Source organism: Ictidomys tridecemlineatus, chromosome X (genome assembly GCF_052094955.1).
Source record: "Ictidomys tridecemlineatus isolate mIctTri1 chromosome X, mIctTri1.hap1, whole genome shotgun sequence".
NCBI classification, from domain to species: Eukaryota; Metazoa; Chordata; class Mammalia; order Rodentia; family Sciuridae; genus Ictidomys; species Ictidomys tridecemlineatus.
The window spans coordinates 100810904-100823268 of NC_135493.1; the positions used below are offsets into that span (position 1 = coordinate 100810904).

The 12365-nt window shown below is 33.8% G+C and overlaps 1 protein-coding gene and 1 non-coding gene across 16 annotated transcripts in view; one reads left to right on the forward strand and one right to left on the reverse strand.

Annotated features, from left to right (window-relative positions):
• Window positions 1–12365, forward strand: part of Dmd (dystrophin) — a 2094227-nt gene that overhangs the window by 663007 nt on the left and 1418855 nt on the right. For all 15 annotated transcript variants that reach the window (XM_078034984.1, XM_078034996.1, XM_078034982.1 and 12 more), the window contains one exon: window positions 3563–3682. In XM_078034984.1, the coding sequence (XP_077891110.1) occupies window positions 3563–3682 (120 nt within the window). The remainder of the gene's footprint in view (window positions 1–3562; window positions 3683–12365) is intronic.
• Window positions 7264–7338, reverse strand: Trnav-cac (transfer RNA valine (anticodon CAC)). Its single transcript has one exon. It is a non-coding gene; the product is annotated as a tRNA-Val (tRNA).

Here is a 12365-nt window from a genome sequence, read left to right on the forward strand (position 1 = left end):
ACAAAAGATACTGGAAGTAACATTAAATCAAATATAGTTTATGCTAATCTATTCCAGTTCTATGTATTCTTCAAGATTTTCAGCCACCAATCCCATGTCCTTTTATTTCCCTCTGCTCATAGTAAGTCAAGTTGGTTCCTGAATTGATTTTTAAAATGATGGTACTTTGTGTTATCACTTTCACAAAGGCATAAAACTTTTATCAATAAATCTGATATTAGAATAAATAAGCTAAGCAGAATCAGACAACTCATACCAGAAAAGATACGTAGTACATTTGACCACATATGCTTCAGATGGACTCATCCTGAGTTAGAAATAAAAGTGAATCAAACTAGGATATTCCCATGTTCCTTTAGTGAAATATTAAAATAGTGAAAACAATTAACATGTAAAACTATGAATAGTATGACATTATTCCCTACTAGTTCTAACATGTAATTATATATATTTATATTGAGTGGTAGGAAAAAGAATTATCTAAATTCAGTAAATCAACTTATGACAAACGGGCCACCAAATTATTTTAATTCTAAAAATTTCCAATTGACAAATATAAAACGTTCCCAGTCCTGGCTTATTTAACTCAGAAAACAGGCTTGACATGATTGTCAAGGACAACTCTGAATGTTAATATTTCCATTTTCAGCCTCATGGCAGAAAGAGTTTTATTAACCAGTATAAGCTCTGGAATGTCAAAGGCTTGATAGGAGTATAGACTCCACACACAAAATGGATGCATAGTCATTTTATCCTAAATTGCTTTACTTGAAAATGTAGCATGAAAATATAGAAAGGATGTAAAAAGAAGTGATTTTACAGTGGTCTAAAATGTTTGGGCTTGAAAAAAGTCCTGGAATAAAAATGCTCATGCATTAGAGGTTATGATTCAGCCATCCTAATAAGTTCTTCTGCACTTGCCATAATGTTTGAATAACTAGGAGCTGGACTGATGGGTGCCAACCATCATTCTTGTACAAGGTGAAACAGCAGGTTTGCCAGAAAATAGCAGGCCATATCTCAATCCTGGTTCTCCATTTTTGTGTTATAAAACAAAAATCATCTAAGAAGCAAACTAGCTAGAAGTTTGAATACTTACTCATGTAAATATCAATAACAACATAACAGGGTAAGGTCCTGGAGGATCTCTGTTTTTGTTCAACTTATGCTTTTCCTCCCATTTATCTTTAATAAAAAAAATGTACACCACATTTTTAAAATGATTGTAAGTAATATTTTTAATGGTATTTGATTGGAGAAAACAATGACCTTTTAGTCACTTTTATAAGTCAGAAAGCTAAGATTCAAATTATTCTGGTTTTACCTGAAGGTTCAGTTGAAAAAGTTTCCTGCAAAGGTTAATATAATGACACTAAAAAGAACAGATTCCCCTTAACCTACTGTAATCTTTGCATAATCGAAAAGGACCAAACTCGGGGCTGGGACTAGGGCTCAGGGGTAGTGTACTTGTCTGGTGTGAGGCACTGGGTTCAATTCTCAGCACCTCATGTAAATAAATAAAATAAAGGTCTATCAACAACTTTTCTCTCTCTCTCTCTCTCTCTCTCTCTCTCTCTCTCTCTCTCTCTCTCTCTCTCTCTCTCTCTTCCTCTCTCTCTTCCTCTCTCTCTTCCCCTCTCTTCCCCTCTCTCCCTCTCTCTCCCTCTCTCTCCCTCTCTCTCCCTCTCTCTCTGCCTCCCTCTCCCTCTCTCTCTCCCTCCCTCTCCCTCTCTCTCTCCCTCCCTCCCTCTCTCTCTCTGTCTCTCTCTCTCTCTCTGTCTCTCTCTCTCTCTCTCTCTCTCTCTCTCCCTATTGCCCTCCCACATGGCACCACTCATTCAACAAATATTTATTGTCCTCTATTTGCTTAGAATGTGTAGAAAGGAGTTCAGAGAAGATCTCTGTTCTGATGGATGTTATATTCTAGTAACTAGAGACAAACAACAAATAATTACACAATAAAGTAGTACAATTAAAAAAGGATAGAACTAGAGAATAATTTGGGACATTTTACATGCTGATGAAAAGTCACTCTGAAGATAAAACTAAATCATGAGTAATAAGGAGGAGAGAATATTGAAAGATCTGGAGGAAGAGTAATTCAAGTACCAGGAACATTTTGACACATTTATGGAAGAGAAAGAAGGTAACCATGTTTGAAAGGTAATTATGAGAGGGCAAGAATGTTTTACAGTTATATTGGTGATGTAGGAAAATGCTAGATCATATAAGTATTTTACATATAGAATTTGGATTATTGTTCTTAGTGTGATGATATTCTATTGGTTTTTATACAGAAGAATGACATCTTATGTATTGTTTGAGCAAAAGAGAAGGAACTAGCATGGGAGGATAATCAGGAGAGGATTGTACATAAAAATCAGAAGAGTGCCCAGAATGAAGAAGTTGTCGATTCATTAATCAAAATATAAAATAAAATATTGTCAAAAATTGCTATTGGAACCAAGTTATGGAACCAGCCCAAGTGCCTGTCAATAGAAAAATGGATAAAGAAAATATGGCATATATACACAATACGGTTTTACTCGGCCATAAAGATAAATGAAATTATGGCATCTGCTGGTAAATGAATGGAACTGGAGAATGTCATGCTATGTGAAATAAGCTAGACTCAAAGTCAAGGATCAAATGTTTTATCTTTCATGTGAAAGCTAGACCAAATTAAGGGGAGAAAAGTTGGGGGGCATTCAATGAAAATAGAGGGGAGATCAGTGGAACAAAGTAAGGGGATTGATGGGGAGGGAGGAGGGATGGGAAAGGAGAGGAAAAGTGGAAGGAAATTGACAGAATTAGGCTATGTGCATATATGAATATACTACAGTGAATTACACCAAAAAATAAAGACCTTTATTTTATGTAGAGGAAAGAGAACAGGGCAGGGAGGAAAGGAGGGGAAGAAGTACTGGGGACTGAAGTGAAGCAAATTACTTTCCATGCTTATATAGTTATCAAAAATGAACACCAATATCATTTATAATTATAATATATTAATAAAAACAGAAAAAGTGGCTATTGGATTTGAAGACCTGAAGGTTAATGGTGACTTTTACAAGAGATGTTTAGTGGGATAGCAGGCAAAGTGAGTAGTGGGGTCATTAAGTTGAGGGTATAACTAGGAAAAATTGATTTCTGCGCAGGTGTACACATGACAATGGAAGGGGTTGTTGGGTCAAGAGAGCTTTATTTGTATGGTAATAAACAACTTTAAATTAGAAGGTATTAGAGATGCCAGAGGTGCAGGTAATTTTAGGAAAAACATACTTAAAAAGGTGAGAGAATGTGGGATAAGGAGCAGAATTTTCTACTGTAACTTGCTCAATACATGACCTCTTTTTATACTTTCCAAATCAACTGACAGTTGAATCACATAGATTTTGCTGATTGCCATAGCAAAAATAGTACTTGAAATAATTCTAGTTTAATAAGAAATTATATTACCAAACACATGGCAGAAATAAATCACACACATTTTGGTGGGAATGTTTTCAATATACATATGAGATTGTTATTTTAATCATCTTTGACAAATTGTATCTTTTAGGTGCTTCAAGAAGATCTAGAACAGGAACAAGTCAGGGTCAATTCTTTAACTCACATGGTGGTGGTAGTAGATGAATCCAGTGGAGATCATGCAACTGCTGCTTTGGAAGAACAACTTAAGGTCAGAAATTTTTCTTTAATGAACTAAATATGTTCTTCAGAATATATAATTACAACTTGAAAACATTCAGACAATTTAGAATTTGATTTATTAATATTTTAATGTGATATATTAAAGTAATTAAGATTGTTTCCCATTTGTGAATGTTTTCCTGTATACTGTTTGCTTATACTAATTTTCTAACCTTTGGAGAAATATACAAAGAAAGGTTCCTTTATTTTTGTTACAGGGAACTGGTTTAACCAATACTATTTATATCATCTTCAAGTCTAGAGCCTAAAAGGGCACAAACATTTTTTTTAAAATCACAATTGATTAAATCACAAATTGAATGCCTTCAGTGTGTGTATTCCTATAGGCCATCAGTTGTAGTCTTGATGTAATGATAGCAGGATTGAGTCATATATGTTGGCTGAAGTAGACATTTAGTCTTTCAAGCATTCTTCCAACCTAAGGTACAATATTTATGTTTTTAGAAACAAAACCAGTATGATTAAGAAAAAATAATGTGAACATTTTAATTTGCTTTGTCTTCTAAATTAGAAAAAAAATATTGTTAATGTAAAAGAATTTTAAAGTATATTAAATATGAAAATATCAACAGTAAGTGAAAACAATCACTTTGATGGACATATATAATTATATGTCCATCCAAATTATAGTAAACTTCACATTCTTTTTTGAGACACTCATTTTACCTACCAAATGCCTGTTTGTCATTTGTGACAGATAGCAGTCACCAGTCTATGTCAAAGGATCTTATCAATGTGGGTTTAAATGGCTTTATCAACTCAAATTAGATCTAAACATAATTTCTCCTACCTAACCTCTAACACAATTTCTTAAAACCTTATCTCAGTTTTATTCCTTTTCTTCCTGATTTTTTCTTATTCCAGTGAAATATCTTTTCCTCAGGTTATTGCTTTAGACTGCCAAACTTAAAAAAATGTTTTCTTATTCTCTGTCATTAAAAGACAAAGGGAATGCTTTTGAACTAACAGGTTGGACAGTGCTGTAACCAAAAATTTAATATATACTGACAATTCATGTTATATCACTTGACTTTCAATAAAATTGCAGGGATCTAAAAAGACCTATGACCTCAGCTGTGACAATATATTATTAAATATATAATCATTTATATTGCATACACACAAACACAAACATACGGATGTGCACTTTTGACCAGTTAAATTATTGCATTTTAAAGAATCCACAGAACTGATATAATAGTAACAAATTATAGGATAAAAATCTAATACTCAATATTTCCCAGAATTTTTCAGAAAAGGTAAAAGAAGACAGAGTAGGGTTGTTTGGAATAGTGACTGGTTAAAAAAAAATAGGCCAGGAAATTGTTAGGTCACTACTTGACCCAGCACAATTGGCTTTACAATATAAAATTGTTCCAGGTGATGATTGTGGAACTGAGGCATCTCAGAAAACATTTCATAAAACTCAGATAGTGACTAGATTAGAACTTAGGAAAGAGTCATTATTCTACATGCTTTCATTTTTACTTATTTTTCTGCCTGTATTTCTTTAGTTCAAAGGTATCTACTAAATACCTGTGCATGTATTGGCTATTCCAAATTCATATAAACCCAGTGTGCATTTGTCCATGATTATCTTCTCCTTCAGCAATCTATATACCTCTTTACTGCCACCTTAATTTCAGATATTCTAGTGTCCAAAATGGAGTGGTCACTAGAGATCCCCAAAGGAGAGGGGAGACAGAAGAAATTAAGAGGACTTTTAGGGATTTGGAGGGATGCTGGGCAGCAGGGGGGGGGGGCGGGGGGGAAGCTCGAGTGGAAGAAGTGGAGTTAGAAACAATGTATACATATATATGTATGGAGATATCAGTGAATCCTATCAGTTTGTACACTTAATATGTTAATTATAATACATACTATAAGGGATTAAATAGAGAACTTCTGTTACAAATTTTTCATTATTTATATTTCATCAGTTCTTCAATCCTAAAGAATCTGTATTTGATTTCATACTTTATTTAAACCATCAGTTGGAATTACCCTGAAATGCTTCATTCATTTGACTGTGAAATATAGGTGATTCTTTCTCAGGTTCTTTCAAGGGATATAATCTCATTTTACCTAGTTTAATTCTTAAAATGAAGAGAAAGAGAATATGATGGAGGAGGGGGAGAATAAGAAAGGTAACAAAGAATAAAAGGGTAAATACATTAAAGTCCCTTTAAAAGCAACACAGTTATCTTGGACATGTGATAAAAACTCATGTGATTTTAGAAGGAATCTGGTAGAAGTAATTGGAAGAATTATTATAAAGAGGAGAAACTCACATATGGACCCATACAAGAAAATAAAATTAGGAGAATCCTGAGAATGGATCCTTGAGATCTTTTTTCAGAATAAGACCTGGTCATTCCTACTTTCTCTCCCAATAAGAATGTTCATGCCATGCCTTCTTTCTCCTCTATGGCCTCCCAAGTCACTATAGTGCCTGGCTCTCTTTTGTTCCAATTCAGTTGATAAACCATTCAGAGGCTCAAAAAAGATACCCAGAGACAGTGATTTAATTTGACATCCTTCTTTCTTTTTTTAAAAAAAGGTAAACTAGGAAGGCAAATTCTTCATTTAGTAAGATAAGGGAGAGAGGTATTCTTAATATTCTATGATAGAACTAAAAGTTAATCTCATAGAATCTTTACATGTGCTCATTTAGTTCTATGAACTCTGATTATAGAATTTCTTGAATTTTAAAACCTTAGAAGTCTTTTTAAAAGAAGGCTTAAAAAAAAGATGGGTTAGAACATATGCTTAGGGATTCTGAAAGGCAGCACAGCTTATGAAGAATAATATTCTGAAAAGTACAATCTGTTTTAAATTAATTTGTTTCTTTCTCCTGGAGATTCTGCCTTCCCCTCAGCAATGTCACCACAGGGTCAAAGCCTTGTCCTTAACTTTAGAGGTTTCCAGAATATCACTGTCCATAAGGCCTGATTTATAAACAAATGCCAGTTAACTATTTTTAGATAAGTACCTGAGAATGATAATTTATGTAGAGTTTTCATTCCTGGAGCTTATTATCATATTTCTAAGCATTTCACATTCCATTCTTTTTCATTTTCCTAAACAATTACTTGTTATGTTCTTATAATGCCCAGTGCACTGTAATGGATAAAGTAGTGAGAAAAAAAATGTCACTATCCCCATTGGTTGTGAGGAGTAATGTGCAAGCCTGTGACATTCCTCAGAACCTTGGATCAATGGTACCCATTTCACAGGCTCCATCTTTTAGAACAAATGCAAACTTTGTCATTCACAATTACCATAGTAGGCATTGTGGAACTGATGACTATTGTGATACATGTGATCAGTTACAGGAAATAAGCTTTGGTAAAACAATACTTCTTAATAAGCAATAATTATTTTATTCATGCTTGTTTCCTGTAACTGCATTTATAAAATTTTCATAAATTATACTAGTGAAAATGATCAAATATTTTAGAATGGACACAATATATTTCTGAATGAAAAGAATTATTTAGTGTGTGTGTGAGTGTGAGTGTGAGTGTGAGAGAGAGAGAGAGAGAGAGAGAGAGATATGCTGGGGATTGAACCCAGGGCCTTGTGCATGTGAGGCAAACACTCTACCAACTGAGCTATATCCCTAGCCCCCCTGGAAAAGAATGATTTTTGATAGAAAGTTAATCTTAAGTTTGAAGGCAAGGAATTATTCCTGAGGAAAGTGATGTTTCCACTAGAATCTAAAGAATATATTGGAGAAAACCAGATAAAGTGGGTGTGTAGAGAATTGTGGTGGAGGTAGGGAGAATTTCTAGGAAGGGAAAATGGTAAATCAGGTGAGTACAGTATCCTCAAGGAAGGAGGATGGAGGGGCAACTGTGCTACAACACTGATAATTGAAGAGTGACCCTTGAAAAGGTTTGAATGGTAGGCAGGGACTTATCTAAGAATTAGAATTAATGTGATATTAAACTCTATCATAATTTATGCAGTCGGTAAATATATTGAGCATCACTTATCTGTCTGCCAACATGGAAGCTGGACCACAATGATAGGTTGGGGCAGAGGTAATAGTTGTGCTGCCTGCCTTCATAGACTCACATTAATCAAATACATAAAATGACTGAATTCAATGTGTCAAAAATATGCAGTTTTCAATGACCTATCATGTTCTAGAGAGTCATGAAATACCACCATACATGATTTTAAATGATATCTGAAGATTTAAAAGAAGTAGGCAGCACTAGAGAATAGGTATATGTTCTGGACAGTATAGCATTTATTAATTAAACAAATATCTATTGAATACCTTCTAGGTGCCAGGCTAGACTTAAAGGTTCAATTATGGAAAATAACTAATTATTTACTCTATGGATCTTATGTTCCAAGCAAGCATTGGGAAAAAAAAAAAAAAAAAAAACTCTTGCTGGGCATGGTGGTGTACGCCTGTAATCCCAGCAGCTCAGGAGACTGAAGCAGGAGGATCACAAGTTCAAAGCCAGATTCAGCAACTGTGAGGCACTAAGCAACTCAGTGACACCCTGTCTCTAAATAAAATATTAAATAGGGCTGGGAATGTGGCTCAGTGGTCAAGTGCCCTTGAGTTCAATCTTTGGTACCAAAAGAAAAAAAATAGGCAACTATTTTCCAATGAAATGTTTTAAAAATAAATTGCAACACATCTAGTGTTGTAGATTTAATTGGTTTTATTTGTGCTTCAAGACTCCAGCAGCAGTGTGGACTAAGGTTATTTATAGCCAGAAAACAAGAAGTGACATATAGAAAATGGAAGTGAGGTAGTGACGGCTTACAACCTCACTTTCATTTGCCTGATTTGAACATGGTTTAAAGAGTTGGCCACTTGTGACTAGCCAAGATTCAGCTGTTCATTTTAAGAGTTCAGGTTAGTCTATTTATACATCAAATCGGGTTATAGTTCATTATGCTCAGAGAAAATGTTAGGCCAAACGTAAAATATAAATGGAAACATCGTTAGGTAAATGTAATTCAACAGATATACAGAAAAAAAACCAAACAAACAAGGAAATAGTTTTAAATTGTGTGGTTAAGGGATATTTCACTGACAGGTGGCATTTGAACAAAAACTAGAAAAAGGGAATCACTTTGGAGGTGCACAGGTTGTGTGCACATTTCACATTTTAAAAACTAAACTGCTATAAATGAAGCATAAAGGAAGCATATTTTTCCTGAGATATTTCTAATAAGCAAAGATCCAAGAACATGGTTAAGCCCATAGCTTACAGAAGATTAATGAAAATATCTTACAAAGAAAAGGCAGAGCCATTTAAATCCATTTTTAATTTTTTTAAGATGTAGACGGACACAATACCTTTATTTATTTTATTTTTATGTAGTTCTGAGGATTGAACCCAGTGCCTCACACATGCTAGGCAAGCATTCTACAACTGAGCCACAACCCTAGCTCTCAAATCTAATTTTAATATATGTTTTTCTATATATGTGAAAACTTGAGAACCCAACTCAATGTACTAATGTTTTTAAGGCCACAAACCTAAGAGTTTCTGGCACATAAAAGGCATTAAACTAATATTGTTAAATGACTAATACTATAGTTAGTCTACCATTTGGGATACTTAAAGGTATATATCAAAAGAATGGATAGAGACAAGTGTCCTATTTTAAAGAAGGATAACATTATAAAACAAAATTTTAGCAGATCATTAAACATATGCACTGGTACCATTTCTCACTCAACTCATAAAATTAATGAACATGTTTTTAATAAAGAATAATATGTGCTGGGGTTGTGGCTCAAGTGGTGGAGTGCTTGCCTGACATGTGTGAGGCATTAGATTCGATTCTCAGCACCACATATAAATAAATAAATTCCATTGACAACTAAAAAAATTTTAAAAAGAATAATATATGAAGATGAGAAAGATTCCTAAGAGCCAAGATACATTGATTAAAATCAAGATGTTAAAACCAAATTTATATCAATGACATTAAACAAATTATAAAAATATTATAGAGTAAGACAAATTTTGTGAATTTTTAAATTAACTGATCCAGTGGAGTGAATGCATACAAAGTGTTTTGGTTTGCCTAAAGTATTTTTACAAAGTCTCCCATGATATGTTTATGGATAAAGTAAATCTTATTTCTTTAAGGATCGGTCTTTGTTTTATTATATTATGTCCTAGTATCAGACTTTCATACTAGATAATTGTTTAAAAATTGATTGGAGTTTTATTTAAACTACATTATCAGAAAATTCTAGGGAAATAAGTTGTTCTGGAATTTCAGCTGGGTACTATGTCTAAGTTGTTATTGGAGGATTTCCTTCTCCACCTTTCCTTACACTGTTCATAGCAATGTCCTGTGGAGTTAGAATGTCATACACTAATTTAAAAAATCTTTAATTCAGTTGAATTAGTTTGGTATAAGAAAGGTCTGGCTTCCCATTCATAGTTGCAAATGTAAACACATAGAAATGTAAATGAATATAAATGCATATGAATTTATGTGTATACAGATATTCCTCTGTATCCATGGTTTCTGTTTCCATAGATTCAACCAACTCTGGATCATTTTTTTAAATTGCATCTGTAATAAACATGTATACATATACATTTTTTTTTTGTTGGTATTAGGGAATGAATTCAGGGACTTTCTACCACTGAGCACTTTCTATGTTTTCTTTTTTAACCAGGGATTTAACCCAGGTGCACTTAACTACTAAACCAAATCCCCAGGCCTTTTTATTTTTTTATTTGAGACAATGTCTTGCTAAATTTCTTAGGCCTCCCTAAGTTGCTGAGGCAGGCTTTGAACTTGATATCCTCTTGCCTCAGCCTCCTAAGACACTGGAATTACAGGCATACATCACATTCCTGTGTTTTCTTTTGAAACATGGTTTTCCTAAGTTGTTGAGGCTGGTTTCAAACTTGAAATCTTCATGTTTCAGTCTCCTGAGTAGCTGGGATTACAGGGCTGTGCCACTGCACTAGTACAAACTTTTTCGTATCATTGTCCCTTAAACAGCACAGTATAACAACTACTTATCTTATACTCTATATTATAAGGAATATAGGTAAATTTGAAAGTAAACAGGATGACACACATAAGTCATATGTATATACTGTACCATTTTATATATGGAATTTGATTAAGGGGGCCTGGTCCCAAACCTCCACAGATGATGAGGGATGAGTACACATGAGTGCGTGTACATTCATATACATTTATATGCATTATATTTTACACGTTATTTGTATATGTGTATATACACACACATGAGAGTTGTGCAAGTTTATGTGGGTACCAGCTTTATAATAAACAACTTCGAGTAGGATGGTGTAGTAAATGAATTTGATATTAGACAATGATATGATGTGTGGACATAAGAACTGGTAGTGTGTTATGTGTTGGTTTAAATAGAATTTAATTTATTTTTTAAAATATTTTAAAATTGTACTTGGACATAATACATTTATTTTATTTATTTTTATATGGTGCTGATGATCGAACCCAGTGCCTTGCACGTGCTAGGCAAATGCTCTACCACAGAACCACAACCCCAGCCCTTAAATAGAATATTTTAAATGTCTAAAACTGGCACTATATTTTGACTGAGTTTTCTAGGATGGGAATGCATCCTGTGGAGAATGCAAGTGGAAACAGTTTTTCTTTAATTTTAAGAAAAACCTAAGCAGAGAGACTTGGTACATAAGCAGTATTGTTATGTTGAAAATGGAAAATTTTCTCTATACTTTAGAAGATTTGCTATCAAAAATAGGCAGAAGTTGATAACTCTAAATGTCTTCTGGTCAGATTTCTTTTGTGCCCCATTTTCTTCTCTTTCATTCTTTTCTGAATATATCTGTGTGAAAGTCCAAAAATCACTTGACACTCAGCAAGGTGAAACCTAACTCATTGTGCCCTATCTCTCTCTAAATCTGCATCCTTTACTAAACTGTCCATTTATTGTTATACCATTAATGATGACATCTGTGCCAAAAACCTGAAATTTTCAAGACTTATCCCTAATCATTTCTCTTATGAGCCTTCTGCATATAAGATCACAGTATTTCTGAGCTGTTTTTTTTTCACATTCATTATTTATCTTTATTTTTGTCACCAATTCCCAACATAAAGCCAACATCAAAAGCCCCCTGGAAGTCCTTACCTCCATCCAACTCCCTTCCATTCAGAAATCAACGTAGGTTCTCCAGAGCATATTTAATAGTATCTCTTCTGCCTGAAGTTCTGAGTAACTTTTCCCTCATCTACAATTTCAGGCCACCTTGACCTACAAGATTTTTTTATTATCTGACTCCTTTCTCTCTCTAGACTTGTCTTCTGTTAGTCCTCTCATATCCTCAAACCTGCATTCTATTTTCACACTCTGTATATCCACTGACTGTGTAAATACTACCCCTATTAATCAGAATGTTTTTCCTTGTAATATCTACTCTAAAATCCCTACCACATATAGAAAGCTTGGATGTCATATTCCTCCATAAAGATGGCCATTCGACCTAGTAATGACCACTCTTATTCTGCCCCTATACCCCAAATATACTTCTATTTTAGCATATATCATCCAGTTTTCCAATTATTATTGTCTGCTTTTCCCTATTAATAGAATCTACCTTTATTACATTTTTGAATAGAGTCCAGAGAATGAT